Source organism: Camelina sativa, chromosome 13, assembly GCF_030686135.1.
Source record: "Camelina sativa cultivar CO46 ecotype springtype chromosome 13, ASM3068613v1".
Lineage (NCBI taxonomy): Eukaryota > Viridiplantae > Streptophyta > Magnoliopsida > Brassicales > Brassicaceae > Camelina > Camelina sativa.
Window position 1 is genome coordinate 25,826,523 of NC_141892.1, and position 22,599 is coordinate 25,849,121.

The following is a 22,599-nucleotide window of genomic DNA, read 5'->3' on the forward strand; positions in this document are numbered from 1 at the left end:
CAAGAATCAGGCTCAGTTAGGTGAGTCAGGGGAGTCGGCATTGGTAAAAGATGATTCTCAAGATTTGGTAGGTTTGATGGCCGCATAAGTAAATGTGGGAGAGGATAATTCTGGACAAGAGGAATGGGTCATGGATACAGGATGCTCCTTTCACATGACTCCGAGAAAGGAGTTTCTAATAGGTTTCAGGAAAGTAAACTCTGGTAAGGTTAGAATGGATAATAATTTGTATGCTGATGTGTAAGGAATAGGCGATGTTAAGTTCGAGAATGAAGATGGGAAGGCGTTTGTTCTGCACGATGTTAGATATATGCTGGATATATCTAGAAACTTGATATCCATGGGCAGTCTTGAAGAGAAAGGTTGTGAGTTCAGCGGCGAAAATGGGGTTCTTAAGGTTGTGAGAGGTTCAACAGTTGTGATGAGAGGAAAGAGGTATATTCTACAAGGAAAGGCTCAAATGGCTGAAGCTTTGACAATAGTTTCTAACGGTACAGACCAGACGTTATTGTGGCACAGCAGGATGGGACACGTTGGTCAGCAGGTGCTGAGTATAATGGCCATGAAGGGCTGTTTCGGTAATGACAAGGTATCATATATTAAGTTTTGTGAAGATTGCATTATAGGAAAGGCTCATAGGACCAGCTTTGAGGCAGCTCAGCATGTTACTAAAGAGAAACTGGATTATGTTCATTCGGATCTTTTGGGATCCCCTAATGTGCCACAGAGCTTAAGTGGTTGTCAATATTTTGTCAGTTTCACCGATGACTGGTCTCGGAAAGTTTGGGTGTACTTTCTCAGAACCAAAAATGAGGCGTTCAACAAGTTTGTTGAGTGGAAAAAAATGGTGGACATTCAGTCAGAAAGAAAGGTGAAAAGACTTAGGACTGATAATGGTTTGGAATTCTGCAATCGCAAGTTTGATGAGTTTTGTAAACTCGAGGGTGTTTTAAGGTATAAGACGTGTACTTATACGCCTCAGCAGAATAGCGTAGCAGAGAGACTTAATAGAACCATAATGAACAAGGTTCGAAGTATGCTTAGTGAAAGCAGTGTAGATAAGAAATTTTGGGCTGTAGCGGCGTCGACAGCGGTCTATTTGATCAACCATTCGCCTTCATCGGCCATTGAATTTCAAATACCAGAAGAATTGTGGACATCGTCAGTTCCAAGCTTCTCAACTTTGAAGAGGTTTGGATGCACCGTGTATGTTCACTTGTCTGATGGGAAGTTAGATCCTCGAGCTAAGAAAGGCATCTTTGTGGGATATCTTGATGGAGTAAAGGATTATCGGGTTTGGTTGCTGGATAAGGAGAAATGTACTATCAGTCGTAATTTGGTTTTTAGAGAGGACGTGATATATAAGGATGTCGTGGTGCAGAAAATATTTTGTCTACTAACAATATTTCTAGTTTTGATTGTGGAGGTGATAATAGGGATTTACAGAACATGGATCAGAGGCAAATAAAGCCACCCGAGAGGATGCAGGATTATGAAACGGATGATACTATGTTGGATGAGATGCTTGGTGAGTTTTCTGGTGTTGCCTAAATGGTAACATAAGATGGTAGAGCTCTAGAACCAAGATCTTTCTAGGAAGCAGTTGTTGATCTAGACAGTGATAAGTGGTTGGAAGCGTCTGATGAGGAGATTGAGTCGTTAGTCAAAAATGATATGTGGAAACTGGTTGACAGAGTGGGAACGCAGAAGCCGATAGACTGTAAATGGGTGTTCAAACGAAAAGCAGGTGTTTTTGGTGTGGAGGGGTCGAGGTTTAAGGCCAGATTGGTTGCGAAAGGTTATTCGCAGAAAGAAGGAATTGACTATCAGGAGATCTTTTCACCGGTTGTATAGCATGTTTCAATAAGGTTTGTTCTTTCCATGGTGGCTCACTTTGACATGGAATTGCAGCAAATGGATGTCAAGACAGCTTTTTTGCATGGGTACTTGGATGAGACTATCTACATGGAGCAACCTGAAGGCTATGTCGATAGTAAGAATCCGGATAAGGTGTGTTTACTCAAAAGTTCCCTGTACGGCTTAAAGCAGTCTCCAAGACAATGGAACAATAGGTTTGATATCTTCATGCAAAGCAGTGGCTATACTCGGAGCAAGCATGATTGTTGTGTGTATTTTAAGGAGATTGTTGGTGGTGATTTCATCTACTTGTTGTTATATGTGGATGACATTCTCATAGCATCCAAGGATAAGAAGCAAGTGAAGGATCTTAAGGCTTTGTTAAGTTTTGAAGTTTGAAATGAAAGACCTTGGAGATGCTAGGAAAATTCTCGGGATGAAAATCACTCGAGATCGGGTGAGAGGTACGTTACATGTTTCTCAAGAGGGATATCTGTTGAAGGTTTTGGGAAGCTTCAGAATGGATCAGGCTAAGTCTGCAGAGACTCCTTTAGGTGCTCATTTTAACTTGAAGGCAGCTACAGATGGGGAGGTACAAGAAAAAGCAGATGAGATGAAGAAGGTACCCTATCAAAGTGCAGTTGGGAGTTTAATGTATTCTATGATTGGAACTCGACCGGATCTTACACACGTTGTAGGGTTAGTGTGCAGGTTCATGAGTAAGCCGTTGAAGGAACATTGGCAAGCTGTGAAATGGATACTTAGATATATTCGTGGGTCATTACAGAGGAAGCTTTGTTATATAAAGGAAGGAGAGTTTGTATTACGAGGATTTTGTGATTCTGATTATGCTGTAGATAAGGATAGGAGAAGGTCAATTACTGGGATGGTGTTTACCTTAGGAGGTAATGCCATCAGTTGGAGGTCGTCGTTGCAAAAGGTAGTTTCACTTTTGTCGACCGATACTGAGTATATGGCTTTAACAAAGGTAGTAAAAGAAGCAGTGTGGCTCAGGGGACTTATGAATGAATTGGGTTTTAGTCAAGACTCAGTACCGATTTTCTGTGATTCAGAAAGTGCGATTGTCTTGGTTAAGAATGCGGTTTACCATGATAGAACGAAGCACATTGATGTGAAGTTTCATTTTATCAGAGACTTGATTAGCAATGGAGTGGTGAAGGTGGTGAAAATCGTGTCTGAATACAATCCAGCTGACATCTTCACAAAGGTTCTACCAGTGGGAAAGTTCCAAAGAAGCTCTGGAACTTCTCAGAGTTACCAAAGATTAATGAGGAGCAGAAGCTCCTGCAACAACTGAGTGGATTTACTCAGGAGATATGAAGTCAGGTGAGTTTGCCTAGTTTTAACCAAAGTGAATGAGTGTGTTCAGGTACCGGAAAGGGAATCTAATTAAAGCTAGTAACAGGAGATATAAAGGTCAAGGGGAGGTTTTGTGACATGTGACCTTTATACTTAGTATTTCTTTAAGTGATGAAGAGACTCTGTGGAAAAGGAGGGTTTACTTAAGTTTGGGATCGAATGGCTAAAGTTGAGACACATGGAGAGATCGAGGATCTTGGTGTTATTAACGGAAGTCAATGAAGTCTTCCTTTCGATATATATTCTTCTCTCTTATTCTTTTGTTGTTGTTAGAAAGTTTGTTAAGGGTTTTACAGAGAGAGAGGAGAGAGAGAGAGAGAGTTGAAACGTTTATAGAGTGAGAAAGCTCGGTTTAGAGCAACTCTTCTAGTGGATTCCGGAGATCTCTCCGGCGAGACGTAGGATCCTACCTAAGGATCCGAACTCGTAAAATTGCCTTGTGTCGTTTTGTTTCTTGTTCGATCTTTACAAACGAGTGATAGTGAATGAGAGTTCTTTCGAACACATCGCGTTAGATCTAGATTCTTATCGGTTTAAGAAGCAATATTTATTATATATATATATACTCTTAGGATATTTTTTTCCCGGGGGTGCCATAAAATTGCACAATCATAAGACCACCTCCATCGCTTATACTATTGGTGTTTGTAGTACTTTTAAAATATATATTTAAGACATTTTGGAGAGAAAGAAAAGATAATGTCTTGTACAAGACATGAAGACATTTCTTAAGACTTTCTCAAACTTATCTGTCATTTTCCTATTGGTTTCAATTCTGTTATATTTCTTTATTTAAAATTTTAATCTAATTAAGACACTCTCTATCTGTTTTATTGATAAAGATGCTCTAAGAGCATGATTATTGGTGATATCCACTAAAATTTCATTAAAACAAAAATATATATTTTAATTATACAATTATATTCTAATTTTTAATACGGTTGAGACACTAATAAAAGGACATGTGTAGATTTTTTTCATTTTATTTTTATGTGAGATGGGAGACAAAGTTACCCATGATTATTCATAACATAAAATTAAATACAAATATGTCTTGGACGTGTAGTACCATGAGCATCATCCGATAAAATCGAAGCAACACTACTTGGAACTACCGCCAGAGCATGAAAACCTAAACATAAAGAGTAAGCATAGGAAGCTAAGCCATCCGCAAGACGATTACCTTCTCTATACACATGTGAAATACGGACGCTCCAGTCTCTTGATATAAAGCCATGGCACAAACGTACCAGGAACGACAGTGGATGCACAGCACTTATCCGTGTCTGAAGAAAACCGACTACCACCTCAGAATCAACCTCCACCTCCAATCGAGACACTCCCTTACCCCAAACAGTATGAAGACCATAGTATACCCCCCCCACAACTCTGCCAAAGTAGCCGAGCATATTTCTATGTTCACCGCGAAACCACATATCCAACCTCCTGTCTCATCACGCAACACCCCAGCAGTTGTGGCCAATCCGGTTGTGCTTTGAGCAGCACCATCTGTATTCAACTTTAACCATCCCTCTCGCGGAGGTTTCCAAGCGATCAACCTCTCCACTCGTGTCGGTTTGTGTGTGAACCCGCTAGTCTCCAACGAGGCCACCGACACCTCCTTGGCCAAGTCTTTTAAAAATTGTACTCGATCACGACACTTACCATTAACACCAAAAACATTCCCGCATCTCCACTTCCATCCCCACCATACCGACATAGCAAACAAGGTAGACCAATCTCCATTCAAATTCTCATACAACCATTCAAACAAAGACGTTCCAAAAAACTGTGTCTGCCTCCGCGCAGGTACTAACCTCCTCCAAACCCCTGACATTGCTGGACAATCCCGTAGTATATACATAATATCTTCATCTCTGCCCTTGCAAACTTGACAAACAGAGGAATCAGAGATATGTCGTCGAAACCTTTCTGCATTCGTCATGATAGCTTGATTTCCCACTAGCCACAAGAAAACTCTGACTCTTTCCGGAGCCACCACACGCCACACTCTGATTTTTTTTCATTATGTGTCTCAAAATGTCATACAATAGATCTTAATTCTTTTCTCTTTCCTACTTTTTATTTGTTTATTATTATTTTTTGTTTACATCTTTGTAGAGACCCTCGGGATAATCATGCTCTAAGGTTATCTCCATTAGTAATTTTATATAGATGTCTTCAAATTTTTTTATAATTAATTCTGATAGTATTTAATTATAAGTGTCTTAAAAAGTGGATAAAAATGTCTTAAATGTCTACTTCAAGACACTTATGTTCACTTATAAGACATCTATAATTAAATTATATTCAAATTAATTAAAAATAAAAATTTACGACATCCATAAAAAGTTTACTAATGGAGATGGTCTAAGAGACACAAAATCTGGCTCAAGCCCAGATGATTTTTCTTGTCTGGGTGCCATGTGATTTTACGTTACACTTTTATTATTCTAATTATATTTTATATTTTTATCAAGGGATGATTTTTTTTAATTTCTTTGAGTAAAAAGTTTTTCCAATGCATATTAAATTCCCCAACACAATCCTGGTTTGCTTTTCTAACGTTTAGATTATCTATCTAGTCCCAAAGAAATTGGTTTTAGTGTAAATTTAATTTTCTAGGTTATAAATTTAAATGATTTTTCAAAAAAAGGAAAAAAGAAAAATGTTATAATTGAAATACCAGACAAGACACCTTAATTAACTGATTCCTATAGCCATAACAAAGGTAACCGCATGCATGTATGTCAGTAAGTTTTTTTTTTTTAACAAACACATGTATGTCAGTAAGTAAGTGTCATGTTAATATATAAAAGCATATGCTAATTAAGTACGTAGCCGTTGTGTATGATAGCCCCTACTGACATACATGTGTTTGTTAAATTAAAAAAGAACGAACCCAACTACCTTGCCCTAAAATAGAAAAAATGAAACATACAACTCTTTAAAATTAAATTAAAAAAGAACGAACCCAACTACCCAAGTACTGAAGATTTTTGAGTGTAAGTTTCGATTTCATTCTCCTAAATAGTGATTAAATTTGCTAACATTAATCAATAATTAAATCCATATACATATACACATATATATATATATATATTGATGTGGCTAAAAAAGAAACAAAAAATCATAATAAAAAGAAAGGATTTTAAAAAATCATAATAAAAAAGAAAGGATTTTAAAAATGTATGAGCTCTCTTAACATTAAAACCAAAAAAAAAATACATGATCATTCATGTTATTAAATTTTTACAAAAGTAAAATTCATATTACATTTTTACAAAAAAAAATACATGAGCTTTTTATGATTCATTTAGTTATTAGTTTGGTTTTAACAAATTTATATTTCATTAACTGTTCAGAAAAAAAAATATTATTTCGATTTAGTCACGTAAGAGTAGGTCGCTAGTCAATAAAGATCAGTCAACGTATAACTAGCTAGTAGCTACCACCCCTTTTTCTCTCCTTTATATTCATAATGCATATATATTATATTATATGTATGTGGACAATCACTTTTGTGATCTTTATAATTATAAATATTAGTATGCATTTACTATGTGATTTTTTGTTATTTTTTTTTAGTAAAGATGCTATATCATTGGCTTTATTGCTAAAAAGATAAGAGATAAAATAAAATAAATAAAAAGGAAATTTTAGTGGGGTTAATTAGCCATGCAGAAACACGATTAAATTTAGCAAAAAAACGTACATACGAAGTAAGTTAGGCTTATTAATTATTCCTATGATTCTTCAAAACCAATACATTTATAGCTAGTGAATTTAAGGAAAATTAAGAAAATCCACTAATGGCTGTTTTTTATCGATCAAACTATTTTTAAATAGATAATAGATTATATTTAGTATAAAATATAAAAATAAACAGATAGAAATTTTAATCTATGTGTGTAGAAACCTTAAAAAAAAATGCATAAACGAAACAGGAAACTATGAAGGTCTTAGGAGCAATATCAACTGACAACTTACCTAGACTGACTTGCTATAAAAATTCTATAAAAACCTTGCAAATACTAGATCGTACTAGATAGTCTCAGATAGACTTCATACCTAATTCCTGCCAATCTCACACTTGACACGCAATAAACAGTAGTCTATTTTCATAGAGAAGGATGACAAAGGGTTAAAAGGCTTATACTTTATCTGTTCTATTACCTAAAAATTAAAATGAAAAAGAAGAAATATATTTTATTTAATAATATTTTATATTACATATAACGATATATTTAATTAATTTTATGAAACATATATTTGGTTTGTCACCACGTGTTTTCGTAATTATCTGTATAATCTTCTTTTTTTTTTTGTCAACAGTTATCTATGAAATCTGAAAGAAAGAAGCTATAGATATTTGATTACACATGGTGATGGTGACATGGAAACCATAATTGCATTAAAAATCTCTTCAAAACAGATAATCTGAAAATAACCAAGATTAAAAGAAAAGTAACAAAATATGGATTATTCGTGATTTTAATGTGGTGGAAAGAAGCTAGTCGTGATTACACAATCCAAAGAGTGGTCGTGGGTATTTCTTTTGTAAATAGTGGTGCGATTTTTACAACTTCTCTCAATAACCATGACATCATGTTTTGCCAAAAAAGAATTAACAAACTATTTCTGAATTATAATAAATTAACTATATATGCATAGAAGAGATTAGAGAAGACCGTGCTTTATAAATAGCCTTTTTTGTCACTTGGTATAGACTTTTGTAGTGAACGATACGACATTAATTCTACTACCACCACGAGAGTCTGAATCATATATATATATATATATATATATATATATTAGTTATGTTTTCTAGCTATATAGCTTTGTTAACAGGTTTGGATCTAAAATATATTTGAAGTGTTTTCATCACTCGGTTCGTGTGCCATCCCTCAGCACTCATCAGTATTATAAAGAAAAAGCCAAATAACAACCTTCTTTTGGCTACTATAATTAAATAAATCTTTTAATAAAGCATACATACAATACGAAAATATAGAAAATAAAGTGTATATGGAGTGAGGCTTGCAGCCTAAGTTGCCTACCTTGCTTTCAAAGAAATTTTCTTTTTGATTTTTTTTTTCCAAAGATCTCAGGAAATTAAGCATGTAGACGATTGGTAACACGTAAAAATAATTGGAGAGGTGGTGATTTAATGGTAGTACAAGAGGTTGATTTTTTTTTTTTGTGTATTGGTTTAACATATTTTTTTGTATGAAAGTTTAGGTATTTATATTGAAATACTGTATCTAAAAGAAATATGGACTAAAAAGTCTGGGTTTGCCCCGACAAAAAAATGTAGGAAACCATTAACAACGTTTAAAATAACTTTCAAACAAAAAATGAATAACCAGTTTGAGTATTCAATAACTGTATGTTATGATTGTCAAAGAGAAGTCGGAAAACTGAATTACTTCAGCATATACATATAACATATCACATATGTTGAAATATAGTTATTTAGTTTTGACGAAAACAACAGTGACCAACGACGACTTATCGGTAGTTTCACAAGCGTAGTAATGTCAGCTTGCAAGCTGCGACCATATTTCTAATCCTACACCATAATAGTAATTAATGACCACACAACCCGAACCCTAGTGATTCGGTCGGTGAAAGGCGTTCGTCGAGTTTTTTCAATAGTTTATTTTTCAATTTAATTTTTAAATTGAATGGGTTAAACTAGTTATTTTTAACCTTTTCAAAATTTTCAATGCAAATAGTGAAAATTAATTGTATAATTTTTTTCAACTGCTTCAATCTCTTTAACTATGCAACTATTTTCACCCATCTTTCAAACCTTTTCTTCTTTTGAAATGTACTAGCATAAGCTAGTTTATGGGCTACTAAGGAGGATAAATATATTCTCGGATTTGGAAAACTATCTTGTATACCATAAGCTAGTTTATGGGCAACTATCTTGTCTATGCATCCTAGCCGTCTTTTCAATATTATAGCCGAGCGTTCTCCAATATAGCCTAAGTCAGCGAAGAGACCACTAAATTTTGATGTGTCGCAAAATATGTAATGGGGCGAATGGCATGTTAGCAAGCTTATGGTATAATTTCGTGACCCCTACAAGTTCGCTAATTGTGGTTTTTTGTATAATCTGGTCTACACTAAGGTTAATTATCTCTATCTCGCGTAGCTTCAGTTTTTGGAACAAGAGGATCGGATGACAACTCCGCAAATTAAGATCTGATACTTTGATAAGATCTTCAAATTAACTTTGCTACTCCAAACACAACATACATGATGACAATTCTGGCAGAATTCAAAGGAAAAGTTCCGTCATTTTCATCCCTAAATGTATATATATACAGTACTATATCCAAATGAAGCCTTTCAAAAGTAAAATCTAGCATTGCATATTAACCAAACATCTCAAGCCCAACATTATGAGACAAACAAGTCCAAGATATAAGCCCATATAACCAGGTTTCTAGCAAGAGATTCATATATATATGAGTGTCATGAACATATAGTATCTAGAGTTGCCGAAAGTGAAACCTCTATATCTCCCTTTAATTTCATCTTATAAGAAAACAATTGGAGTGTTCTTACTTCTTAGTGATTGTAAATTAATTTTCGTTATTTCTCTTTTATTTTAACTAAGTAAAGCTCATTTGCGCTAGAATCTATCTTTGCTAGAAATCTCTTCACTGCAAACAACTATAAGATCATTAATTTATCTTGTTTATTGATAATTAGTTAGCACATAATTGGTTGCCAAAAAAAAGAAGTTAGCACATATCTTTCTGGTTGGCAAGAGGTTTCGACTTTCGAGGAAGTAGATTAAGGAGTCCATATAACCAACAGCGATGGCCTTTGTAACATTTATAGGGCCCATATATTTAAAGGTAACTTTACTATTTTACTATCATCTGTATAAAGTAAACCGTCACGACCACCATAGATCCGATTACTGCAACAAAAATAAAAAGTTAATCCGTTATATAACATACACATTCGTATAATTTGTATTAAAAGATACTGAACACCAGAGGAATGATCAGTGTTTTTTTTTTAGTTAAAAAGAAATAATCTATGTTAACTATTAAAAACTAAGACATGCTCCACAAAAGGGAAATGTAAGAATGTCATCATTAGTACCTTAGCTACGGACTGCTCAGCAGTGACTTCTACATTTTTGTTCCAAGTGCGGTTGGTCTCGTTGGAGTGGTTGAGATCATGGTCAGGAAATAGCTGATCAGGTGGACGATCTAACTAGTCTACTACGAAAACGGTTTACTCAGATACTACTACGGTGCCGAAGAAGATACACAATAATAAGCAACTTGTGCGAGAAAATTAAGGAAAAGAAGCAATATGTGGACTACTTTACTGATCCGTTGGACTAGTTCATGTAAATTATCGGTCAATATTGTTATTATAATAAAATAATGTATGAAGTGAAGAAAGAAAGAAATCTATAATCAAATCAAGGAGTCATTGGAACAACACTAAGATGACCCTTTTTGTATTGTTCATCATCTTCTCCTCCGTCTTCATTTAAATGAGAAGGTGAACTCTTTGCACACTCTTCCTTCATTTGCCTGACTTTTCCCAACAAGAATATGTATAGTCCAAAGATTACAACCCCAGATCCGATAACACTACACATATCAAGAAGAACATTCACATTCACATTCAAAAATTCATATGTTCTATTAATATATATTGTTTTGACGTACCTTCCAAGGCAAATTTGACGATGAAGAATCGAGAAATCAAATAGTGTAGCGAATATAAGCCCCACGGGAGTAAAAACAGAAGTAAAGATTGGCCCTCTCTTTCTGATGCACCAAGACGTTCCCACCGTACATATTCCTTGTGCTACCGCTCCCTATAACACGTAACACCGTTCATAGTACTTATGGAAAAAAAAGACCATCTTATGTTATAATAATAATACAAATCTTACTGCGTAAACAACGGTGATAATGTCGAGTTTATCTGTGAGGATCCAAGCCCCGATATCTCGAGATTTGATGAGGCTTAGAAGGGCGCATTGGATGGTGGAAAAAGATAATACGGCAGTACTCGAGTATTGACATGGGTACTTTTCATTCACTTTGGACTGTATCAGCATCCACAACCCGAAACAGCTACTACCCGCAAAGAGAAGTAAGCATCCGACTAACCAATTTTCGGGTTTCATTGCGGGTTTATTGTTCATCAACTGATGAGTTTCTAGTTTTCCATTTTTTGTCAAGGGAACACCTTTGTACGTTGTGAGTAATAAAGCTCCTCCTACGCATATCAAAGTGCCCATCACCATCCCCATAACTGCTTTACTTTTCATGTTTAGATTCTCTACCCTATATATATACCCAAAAAAAAATGGAAAATATTAAATTTAATTTGTTAAGTTATTACTTGAAAAATATTAGACATTTAGTTTACCTGAATATTAGAGCCATAACGAATGTAATCGCGGGTGTCATGCTAATAAAAGCACATGCTAACGTAGCCGACGTGTATGATAGCCCCAGTAGGAAGAAATACTGAGTCAAACTTGCCCTAAAATATATTAAAATAATATTTAATTAGCTCAATATTAAAAAAAATATCTTGATGATTAGAACAAAAATAATTAGGATACTACAACTACAGTACTATAAAACTATCCTAATTATTTATGAAATTAAGAAATAATCCATATTTTTCAAAATGAATTAAATAGTGTATATGTAAAGTCTAAATTAAACTCCAACGTTTCATAAAAACTAACTCATAAAACAAAAAAAAACTTAAATCATATATAATTTATTTCCTAATAATCCCAAAAACTCTACATAAAGTGGTTAGTTTATTTTCTTAACTTTGAAATGATCAACCTATTTCTTCATTTAGACTATATATCCCCTTGTTATACTGCAACTCTCATAAGAGTTCTCAGCGTAAATTAAAGAAAGAACGAACCCAACAAGAGCACTGAAGAAAAGCTGAGCCAAGATGTTGAGCGTAAGTTTCGGTCTTGTTCTCCTAAAAACACACACAACGAATAATTTTTATCATTAATTAATCATATACAAAACAGTATACTGTACATATAAAGAAAAAATTTATACTTTTAACAAAAATAAAATAATAGTGTATAGAGAATTTTTTTTTTTTTTGGACAACCGTGTATAGAGAAATAAGCAAATGAATATAATAGACTAACCGTTCCCAAAAAAATGCGTATGGTGCCAAAAATAAGGTGGAGATAGCGAGACGATATGTTGCGACAACCATATGGTTAACACCACCATCGAGTACCTTTTTAACCAAAGCATTACATAAACCCAGCGCCGAATTAATGATAACCATAATAATCACTGGCGTCCATTTGCCATCGCAGTAACCCATTATCAATTATAAATGGACTGCTACGTTCAGAACTGATCTCCTCTTTTTTTTTTCTTTTTTTGTTGTTCCTCACCTCTTTCGTTTTTCTCTAAGGTGTATGAATGATTGAAGGAAGAAACTGGTATATATAGAGGTTTTGTTCACAAATCATATTACGAATTTATAATTTAAATGATTATAATTAAAGTAAGATTGAAAACGTGAATCCATCTTATGTTTCTCTTTAGATTGCCACACAAATTTCACTGAATTAGACATATGACATTGACGTAGACGATGGCCACCATTAATTATAATTGAATTTTAAAAATATTTCTCTTAATTGTTTCCGCTGGCCTATATGCTTTACGCAGTACGTTATTATTTTTACTAAAATGGAACGGTATTAAATCCATTCTATTTGCTATAGGAACAGAACAAAGTAACAAACTATAATGGTGTACGTATTTTCTGACTTTGTTCGCCCTTAAGTTTAATTACTCTGCTTATAAATCTATACAACTAAAATTTTCAATAAATTAGTGTATAAAAAACATACAAAATTTGACTAGGAAATTCATAAAACTTATTTAAAAGAGTGTTAGTTATTTTAAGAACAATATTATAACATTTTATTTTCTTGTTAAACCATAGTGGTGAAGTGGTATAGACTTCACTCTATATATATACTGGTGGTCGAGGTCCTAAATTTATCATTGTCATTGACATTGACACTGTTTTTCTGTTAGTGATTGTACACGTTTGAAACTATTAAAAACTTTAGCTTTTTGTTTTTCATTTTTATTTTGGGCAAAAGGATTTACTTACTCAATTGGTTTGAAAAAAAACTGATCTTGATTGCTCTAAAATTGATTTTTTCCAACGCATATTCATTAAAGAATTTCAAAGCGTTTTTTTAAGTAGGTTTAAAAACTAACATTTTATTTTAAAAAATATATATATATATATATATTACTCATCAATATATACAGAAGTAGCTAGATATGTATAGTAATTGAATATTACAGTTGGTTAATTAGACTCAAATTTGCTTTTGTTATTTTTAGTTTATTGGTTTGTCTTTATAAATTCTAATTGTTTTTTCTTGCTTTTCATGTTCAGTTTTTTTGTTCTTTAATCTTTATACATGTGCATGTGTTTCTTTTAATTTCCCATTGATTGATATATGTACGTTGGCTTTAATCTTCTTTTTCGAAAGCAATAAGGAAAGATAAAGTGAGATAAAGCTTTTATTTCTATCAGGATCTATACCTAGTCCGCCAATTTGTTTTCTTCCAAAGATAAGGGACTTTTTATCAAAAGATAATGAGAACACAAAGAAACTGAAATCGATTGAGATTGAAAGGTTATGAATCAGACTGCAGATCAAAGCCGACAAACCAAAATTCAAAATATATACTACGGCGTGGGCGGCGATCATATCAATGTCGTGCGACCATGTAAGTGTGTGACTGTGGTTAAGGCTCTGTAAATGAGAATGGCCAGACAAAAAAATTGATAAGCGTTAAGGCTAGCTAGATCATATCTACTATTTTGAACAAGGTTTATTCATAACTATGAGCATTGAGCAATGGACGTACTTAATCATCAGCCTAGCCCTGGCCCAACATTTTCAGGCCGTTCAGTTCGGTTAAGGAGGGAAGCTTTATTTATAGTGTTTGAAATTTGTGGTAAATTATTGATTGGCATTATAATTATTATTTTATATTTATATGTTAACGACGGTAAGATTCCTCAAAATACCAAAAAGTATAAATTGTACTCTCTCCGTTTTATATTACTTGTCATTCTAGACAATTTCACACATATTAAGAAAACAATTAAATTTTTTATTTTACCCTTTATTAATACACTATTTCATTTGATATAAGTAATTAATAATCTAAAATTTAGGTGTAAAATTGAAAATTTAATACATAAAATTGCATCGTAAATACAAAACGACAAGTAATAAAAAACAAAAAATTATCTCTAGAATGACAAGTAAAAATAAACGGAGGGAGTATAATTACTAATTAATATAGACGACGATCATTTTAATGTTACGATATTGCATGTTCCCTCTCTTATGATTTAGAGTTAATGTTAATAATTTAAAATTTTCAAAAAGTAAATCAATTAATATGCCACTACAGATTCATATGCATATTTTCTCTTGTCTTTAAATTTTAAATTTTGAAAAAAATAAATTGTTAGATATGGGATCCAACAATGCCCAAATAGACAATGGTATTCTTTAGCTATTATTCTTAAGTTATATATCCAAGAGATTTTCTATATAAAAATTAGAAACAAAAATTAAAAATTTGTAAAGTGCTACGTTTGTTGCATCTCTACTGCTTTTACTCTTTTTTTTCTTTGGTTACATAATTTAAGTAAAATGTGCCACACATTAAGATTTAACTTAAAACTGTAGCTAGCTAGCTAGTACATATGGGCACTTTAGAAAAGTAACATAATGACATAAACTATTTCGAGCTAAACTTCTTTCTTATCCGAACAAACGTGTCAATCCAACGAGCCGTTACAATGAGTTTATCTTTAATTTCTTGGAGTCACCCTTGAGTGAATAAAGTCTTATAATTCAGAGCTGATCAATGACACTTATCACGATTGTGATAGCAAATCCCCATCACACATCAAACGGGCAATTTAGTATCCTTAGCATTTGTTATCCTATGGTCTTCGCTTTCAATGTTCTCATTGGAAGTGGTCAATGTATTCGAAACAGACTGATCTATCTCACTCTTCTTCCCCCAAAGAAACACGTAGAGACCCGTTATAGTCACTACGGATCCAAGTATGCTGCATATTTTTGTTTCACCATAAATAAGTAAATATAAGGATATCAGTGCATATGCATGGACCAACCTTTGGTTATATAATAGTTATATGATATGATTTGAGAATAATAAACCTGCCGAGGTATAAAGGAGAGCGTAAGATGAGGAAATCGAATAACGTAGCGGCAACCAGACTGACGGGGGCGAATGTTGACACGAAAACTGCTCCTGTCATTTTTATTGACCATGACGTTACAACTGTCGACATCGCTTGTCCCACTATTCCCTGTTTATTTTCATCAATTCATCAACTCCTCGATCGTGTTTTTTTTTTTAACATTATAACCTAACCGAGCATTTCATCAGTATTTTACAAGCTTACCTTATAGACTCTCCATAATATTTTTCGGCTTTTATGCTTATGTTCCTAATTAAAAGAAAAAGAATAAAGGACTTACAGCGTAAAGGATGATGAAAATGACAAATTTATCTTCGATGATCCAATCTTCGACCTCTCTACTCTTATAAAGACTCAAAATGGCACATTGAAATGCTGCGAAGACTGACATGAGACAAGTGCTTGAGTATTTATTGCCAGGATATTTTAAGCTTAATTTCCCTTGAAACAACATCCATAGAGATAACAACACTGTTCCAATGATCAGATATAGACAGCCTAGAAACCAGTTTTTTGTTTGGTCGTGACCATTGTTATGTAACGTGTTCTTGTTCTTTTGAAGAACTCCTGGATGAGAATGATGGTTTGATATCTCCGGGCCTTTGTAAAATGTCAAGAACATTGCTCCCATTATGCAAATTAGGGTTCCCATTACTTTCAGCACACCTGATTTGCTCTTTAGGTTTTGGGTATTCTCTATCCTGCATATATTTTTATATAAAAAAAAAATACGACACAAATTTTGTCTTTTTTTTTTTTGTTTTTTTTTTTGAGTCTTTATGAGTAAATAATGTAATTAAATTAGTTGCATACTTGCGTTACCTGAAAACAAGGGCTAACGCAAAGGTGATAGCAGGTAACATGCTAACTAGAGCCATCGAAACAGTTGCTGACGTGTACGATAGTCCAAGCAAAAAGAAAAATTGCATCAAACTTGCCCTGGGTTATTTTTAAGGCAAAAAAAAAAAACATAAATAAACGAAACAAAGAGCTTGTAATAATAAGAGACTACGTGTTAGAAAACTCTTTTATCCTTTTCTCCCCTTTCTAAAAGTGAATAAAATCATCAAAACAGAGGGAATTGCGTAATATAAGTTTAACAAGTAGTGAAAAGGACAAACCCAAGTAATCCGCTGAAGAAGTGTTCGCACAAAAGCATGAAGGTTAGCTTTGGTCTTGTTTTCCTATAACAAACTCATTTAAAGAGCAAGCTTCATTACTTACATATATACAACATAATAAGAACTTATAACTATTATATACATACATACATATATACATGCATGCATGCGCATACACACACAGTATATAGATATATACTAATATACACAAATAAATATACATATATACATACATACATGAGAGGTTATATATCAATAATATTACAGCTTAGTATCACCATGTCTCAAAAACAAAAAAGTGGTGATATATAAATCAACGGATATACCAACATTACAAACTTAATTTGGATTAGTTCGGACTTAAACAGACGAATTCATGGCACATGACAAAGATGTCGTATTACTAGTTTAGTACTGTAAGATTGACGACAAGTTTAAATTCATGGGTTGTTTACTTAAATATTGACGCGTAAAAGAAATCATATATGGAGATTAAGAAGAATTAAGATTGTTCAGAATTTAACATCTAATGTTAACACATACGAGAACATAAGTTTTATGTTGTAATGGTAACTAAATATAATATTTTAAAGTTAGTTAACATTTCGACTTACGTCTGAAATTGAATCATATACATATATTTTTTAAATAAAAAAATACATAGCCAGAGAAATTTGCTTTTAAAGATAGTTTCAGATCTGAGTTTTGAAGCCGAACAAGAATCAAAATGTTCTTACCTCTCCCAGATACAAGAAAACGGAACCAAGATTAGAGCAGAAATAGCCATTCTATAAGCACCAAAGATCATATGGTTAACACCAACATCGAGTGCTTTCTTAACGAGAGCATTCACTGATCCCATTGCAACACTTGATATTAACATTACTATTACTGGTGCCCATTGTTCTTCCTTCATCACCATTCTCTCTCTCTCTCTCTCTCAATTTTTTTTTTTTTTTTTTTAAAGATTTTTGTAAGTTTTGTTTTCTGTAATGTCGAATGTTTTTCTTTGCGTTTGGCAACAACACGCCTTTACATCTACTTATATTTATAATAAAGTTTGTAGAGGTGGTTGCCACATTGGATATCTTTTTCTTGTTAACCTTAGTTCAATATCAATATTATTTGAAAGTATAAATTTGATTTTTAAATTATGTCGAAGATATTATAGTTTGGTGGTGGTAGATCATTTTCAAAGGAAACTTTCAATTAAATCCGGATTCAAGCTCTCAGTTGTACACAGAATGCAATGTAGCTAAGAAACCCAAAAAGTGAGTAAGTTGTACTTTTAAAGAAACATACAAAGTTAAGACAGCTAAGTAAGTCTGAGCCTAACGTCCCAAAATTGATTTAGAAAATAATCATTTTCCCTCAGAACGAGAAGACTTGGAGAAAATATTAAATTGCTATAAACGCATTAAGTTGCTATAAATTCATTAAAATTAATCTTTCAAAATTAAAATTTAAATTTAAAATATTAAATCTTATCCCTCAAAACTATACTCTAAATATGAAATTAAAAACTCAAAACAAAAAATAAAATCTAAACTAATTTTAAATATTGTAATGTGTTAAATAGTGTTGTTTTTGGAAATTTATGGAGTGTATGATACTTGTCCAAAAAAATTGTTTTAGTATTATTTTAAGGTATTTCTAAAAAAAAAGTGCAATTAAGAGACTTCTATAAAAAACTAAAAACAATTGAAATGTAAGAATGTAGCTTCATTTCGATTATTTCTATTAAACAAGTTAATGGTTGTTGTGTCTAAAAACAAGTTAATAGTTAATCGTTAATATATTATCAATTTTAATAAATTGAAATATAATTATTAGATATAAAATTATTATAAAATAATATTACGGAAAATTATATAAAATAATACCACGTAAAATCAGATATTTGTGAAATGAATTTCGACAAAAGGATATATAATTCAATTTGATCATTTTAGTAGTAGAAATATAAATCTGCATGTAGATAATTACAACTATGGATATTACTGGCTGTAAAACATATAAACAATATGGTTTGGTAAGAACCAATTATAAGTGAAATTAACAGTGTTTTTGTTTAAATGATTGATTTAGACATGTCTATCAATTAGAGTTACACAAATGAGTTATATTAAAGTAATCATATTCAGTTAGGAAATTAAATAATTAGGTAAATTTCTGGGCTTAAATGGGCCGAGATGTTACTAATTTGTTTCGTTCATTTACAACGTTTAATTATTAGGATTATCGAAGGGTCATACATAATTTTGTGTCATCTTCTAAACAAAATCCCTATTTTATTTTCTCTGAACAATCTGTTTTTTTTTGTCGTATTCAGATCCGTTAGACCCAGTTGAATTCTATATTGCAAAACCCCCAATTTTGCAATTCTTCGATGATTGAAGCAAAAGATGTCTTAATAAAATAGATTCACTGAAGAATGGATCTGATCCTAGTTTTTGGTTCATACGACGAACGACCTCCTTGCCAATTCCATTAATCGGGTAAGCTGGTTATGATTCTGTCAATAATCCCTTGATAATACAGTTAGCATACGAAAGTTTCTCGAGATTCGAATTAGAATATTGTTTTTAAAAACAGTAACTGTTGCTCTACCTTAACTTTGTTTGAAATAATTCCCAATTTTAGGCAGATTAGTCAAAATTTAATCATTGGATATGATGATAAGTGAATATTGATCTGTATTATTTTTTACAATATTACATGTTTATGATTTTAAGCATCCGATTGTTAAAAGAGGATCATATAACGGAGAAGAAGACATCTAAAAAGAAGAGGTAATTATATATGTAAGGTTACAATTCGTTTTCGCCATTTTTTTTCCTCAACTCCAATAAACTTTTTAACTTACAATTTTGTTCTGTGTTGAATATATGAGCTCCATTGACATGGATCCCGGAGGAGCCATTTACAAAACTTATAAGCAGCAAAAGTGCTTGAGGAGACAAAATAATGGTTAGTGTTCTCCTAAACGCTTTAGGAATTATATTTCTGTGGAATATAATGTTGATGTTATTTTATTTTTATAAATTTATAAATCAAATTAATTGATAAATACTTGAAATTGTATATATATAGAAATCATGGTAGATAAATAAAAATACTTAAAATTGAAAACGTAGATAAGCAACAAACTGAAAGAAATATTTTATAAAATCTTCAAACATATTAAAAAATCATTTTTCTAGTAATCCTTTAGTCAAAGGGGCTTCCTTGTAAGAGTCACAGACCACACCCTTAAATGTCATCAAATCTACATCACATCTTGGTCCTTTCAGAAAACGGAAAAGAAGTTGCAAATGAACATAAACATTAAACTTACTTGGAATATAAGACGTATTCGATATTACCCTCCTTCTGATCCAACATTTTTCTTCCGGATTCCAAGTAAAGAACTGAGGTATATCCTCAAACGTGAGTTCTCTTGCTTCAGCTGAGTGGAGCTAGATTAGTTATTGGAAAGTTTGCTGCCATTTTGAAAGGTATTATGTTTGATGAATCGAAAGCAGATGTCAAATGTGTATTTATAGGTAGACGTTTACAATTCAGTCATCGAGGTTGAAGTTTAGAGAATATTCTGGTAATTATTCTCATATCCTAACACGATATCCAAATAATGAAAGTAACCTTTGGAGATTTTGTTAGTTTAGGATAGTGTTTATTGCGGTTACTTGATTCGTAATATTTAGTAGACTAACAATTAAGATGAAATTGGAGAGAATATATTTGATGAAGATATGATACATTTAAAACTAATTATGACTCATTAGAATAAGATATTAGAATTAAGAATATGATAAAGCTGAATAGTTGCCTAAATTATAGGAAATATAATTATTTGGTTAGTAAATATTGGATGAGTTTTTGGAATGTCTAACAACCGATGAAGATTTGTTACATATATGCTCATAATTTTTTTTCTTTAATGGTTTCAGCGATTCCCGCAGAAGGTTGGTGAGATATGTTCTTCAGTTTAAAATCTTGGCTTGTAAACGGGTGATCCATTTCTATATCCAACTCTATTTTTCGGATTTTTTCACACCCGTATCCGTTTACTTAATTTCGGGTTATTTTCACTTAATTGACCCGATCCATTGTAGATTTTGTACTTCTCTTTTATTTATATAGAGATTTGATAGGACTTAATCAATGTAGTTGTACGTTTTTTAAAAAGAAAAACAAAAAAGTTAAGTATCTATATTATTATTTTTGAAGTACATTTTGGTTTATGCCCTTCAAGTTTTGCTTATTTAATATGTTTTATTTACAACATTACCCCCTAACAATTTTCCTAAAATAACATTTCGTAGAAATTCAATTAATAGAACTATTTAAATCTACCTAATTTGATATGTTTATTGCCGTAAACAGCTGGACAACATCTATACATTTCGATTTTTCCAAAAACAAATCTACACATTAATTTTTAATCCCATAAAAATCTTCAAACCTATTTTAATAGATCTTTAGAGAAAATATATGTTAGTTTCCTAAATTATTTCGGCTTATTTAATAGTTTCCATATAATATTTTCTACATTTATTGAAGGTGATAATATAGTTTCTCTAAATTTTATCTCGGCTAAATTAATTGTTATTCTCTTTTAAACACCATATATATATATATATATAGATGCACTGCATAGTAACATAGTAACATGATCTGTTTACTTGTATAACAATGAATTTTAATTGATAAATTAAAAATAAAATAATTAATATTTATATACATTAAACACAGAAAATAACTAGTACTTCTCACATATCTCTATATGATTCTACATAAAAAAAAACACAATCAAGAGGTGTACCGCGGGTCGAAACTTAGATAACATAGTAAAATTTATATTAAAAAACAAAAAAAAAACTTAACCATTTTATTTAAAATTATATATGAACATTAAAATCATCCCGTAAATTCAATAAATAGTTATAGATATATAATTTAAAAATTAATAAAACAACAACAAAATAACAAAAAAATATAATATACGTATTTTAAATATTTAAAATTTTAAAAATATAATCTCGCGGTGTACCGCGTACACCGCGAGTTAAATCATAGTTTATTTGCTAATCGATATACTCCATACACAAATATTGTTTGCTTCTTATGTTTATCTAAATTCCGTATGGGGTAATAAACGATTATTTGGTGAAAAACAAATTTTAGCATTTTCCGTAATGCGAGACACGCACTTTGCTTCTCACATATGTTCGTGTCATCTACTTCACATTTTCTTTACTTACCTTAATCCACTTTTCTTTTCTTTTTTAAATTGCACAAGTTATTTTTGATCAGCTAATCAACAAATAATGTTAGACTTCTAATAAAATAAAATAATATAATTGTACACTAAACCAAAACCTCTAGTTACTCCTAATTAGCTCATCGCGATAACAGACCGAATTTGGTTTTGATAATTAATAACGTCAACAAACTATTGGACTATTTATTCACTTATTATTATTTTTTTTAGAACCTAACGTTCTGTTATTTATCATTACAGTATCCATGTTCCATGTCGTCCATTGGCGAATTTTATGTTAACATGTCATGTTATATATTGCGTGTCAAGCTTCATATTTATTTTGTTGGGTTTAAGTCAAGCTTTATTTAACATGGAAAGAGGTATCATAAAGTGTGATCAAAAAGATATATGTAAAGGTTGAAAATTCCACTACGGCAAGTTTATATTGCTATTTCCATTTTCGTTTTTGATGAGTTATTTGATACTGATGTGTCTACAACAAGACCAAAAAACTAGGCAAAAGTTACACTAATATAATACGTCTGAACCTGTTGGAAAAAGGATTAAAATGATTATGTACAAATCATTTGTCATTCAACGGATAAAAGACATGCTACTACTTTCGATTCAAATCATTTGTCACAT

The 22,599-nt window shown here is 32.1% G+C and overlaps 2 protein-coding genes and 2 long non-coding RNA genes across 5 annotated transcripts; 1 reads left to right on the top strand and 3 right to left on the bottom strand.

The window, feature by feature from the left end:
* Positions 1 to 10,613: 10,613 nt before the first annotated feature.
* Positions 10,614 to 12,826, bottom strand: LOC104737634 (WAT1-related protein At4g01440-like). Its single transcript, XM_010457854.2, has 6 exons — positions 12,422 to 12,826; positions 12,178 to 12,240; positions 11,659 to 11,775; positions 11,177 to 11,573; positions 10,947 to 11,098; positions 10,614 to 10,868 (listed from the first exon to the last, which is right to left on the bottom strand). Exons 1-6 carry the CDS (start codon positions 12,604 to 12,606, stop codon positions 10,694 to 10,696), a joined length of 1,089 nt encoding a protein of 362 aa, XP_010456156.2. The 5' UTR covers positions 12,607 to 12,826; the 3' UTR covers positions 10,614 to 10,693.
* Positions 12,827 to 14,904: 2,078 nt separating this feature from the next.
* LOC104737636 (WAT1-related protein At4g01430-like) lies at positions 14,905 to 17,823 on the bottom strand. The gene is made up of 6 exons (XM_010457856.3): positions 17,426 to 17,823; positions 16,689 to 16,751; positions 16,390 to 16,506; positions 15,848 to 16,268; positions 15,524 to 15,675; positions 14,905 to 15,411 (listed from the first exon to the last, which is right to left on the bottom strand). Exons 1-6 carry the CDS (start codon positions 17,608 to 17,610, stop codon positions 15,246 to 15,248), a joined length of 1,104 nt encoding a protein of 367 aa, XP_010456158.1. The 5' UTR covers positions 17,611 to 17,823; the 3' UTR covers positions 14,905 to 15,245.
* A 1,079-nt stretch (positions 17,824 to 18,902) lies between these two features.
* LOC104737635 (uncharacterized) lies at positions 18,903 to 20,920 on the top strand. Of its 2 annotated transcripts, none has more exons than XR_015578473.1 (4): positions 18,903 to 19,186; positions 19,424 to 19,480; positions 19,582 to 19,658; positions 20,639 to 20,920. It is a non-coding gene; the product is annotated as an uncharacterized LOC104737635 (long non-coding RNA). The 2 variants fall into 2 exon arrangements; XR_015578474.1 differs by having other exon boundaries at positions 18,940 to 19,186; positions 19,441 to 19,480.
* Positions 19,719 to 20,199, bottom strand: LOC109128479 (uncharacterized). Its single transcript, XR_002034901.2, has 2 exons — positions 20,026 to 20,199; positions 19,719 to 19,956 (listed from the first exon to the last, which is right to left on the bottom strand). It is a non-coding gene; the product is annotated as an uncharacterized LOC109128479 (long non-coding RNA).
* Positions 20,921 to 22,599: the final 1,679 nt, after the last annotated feature.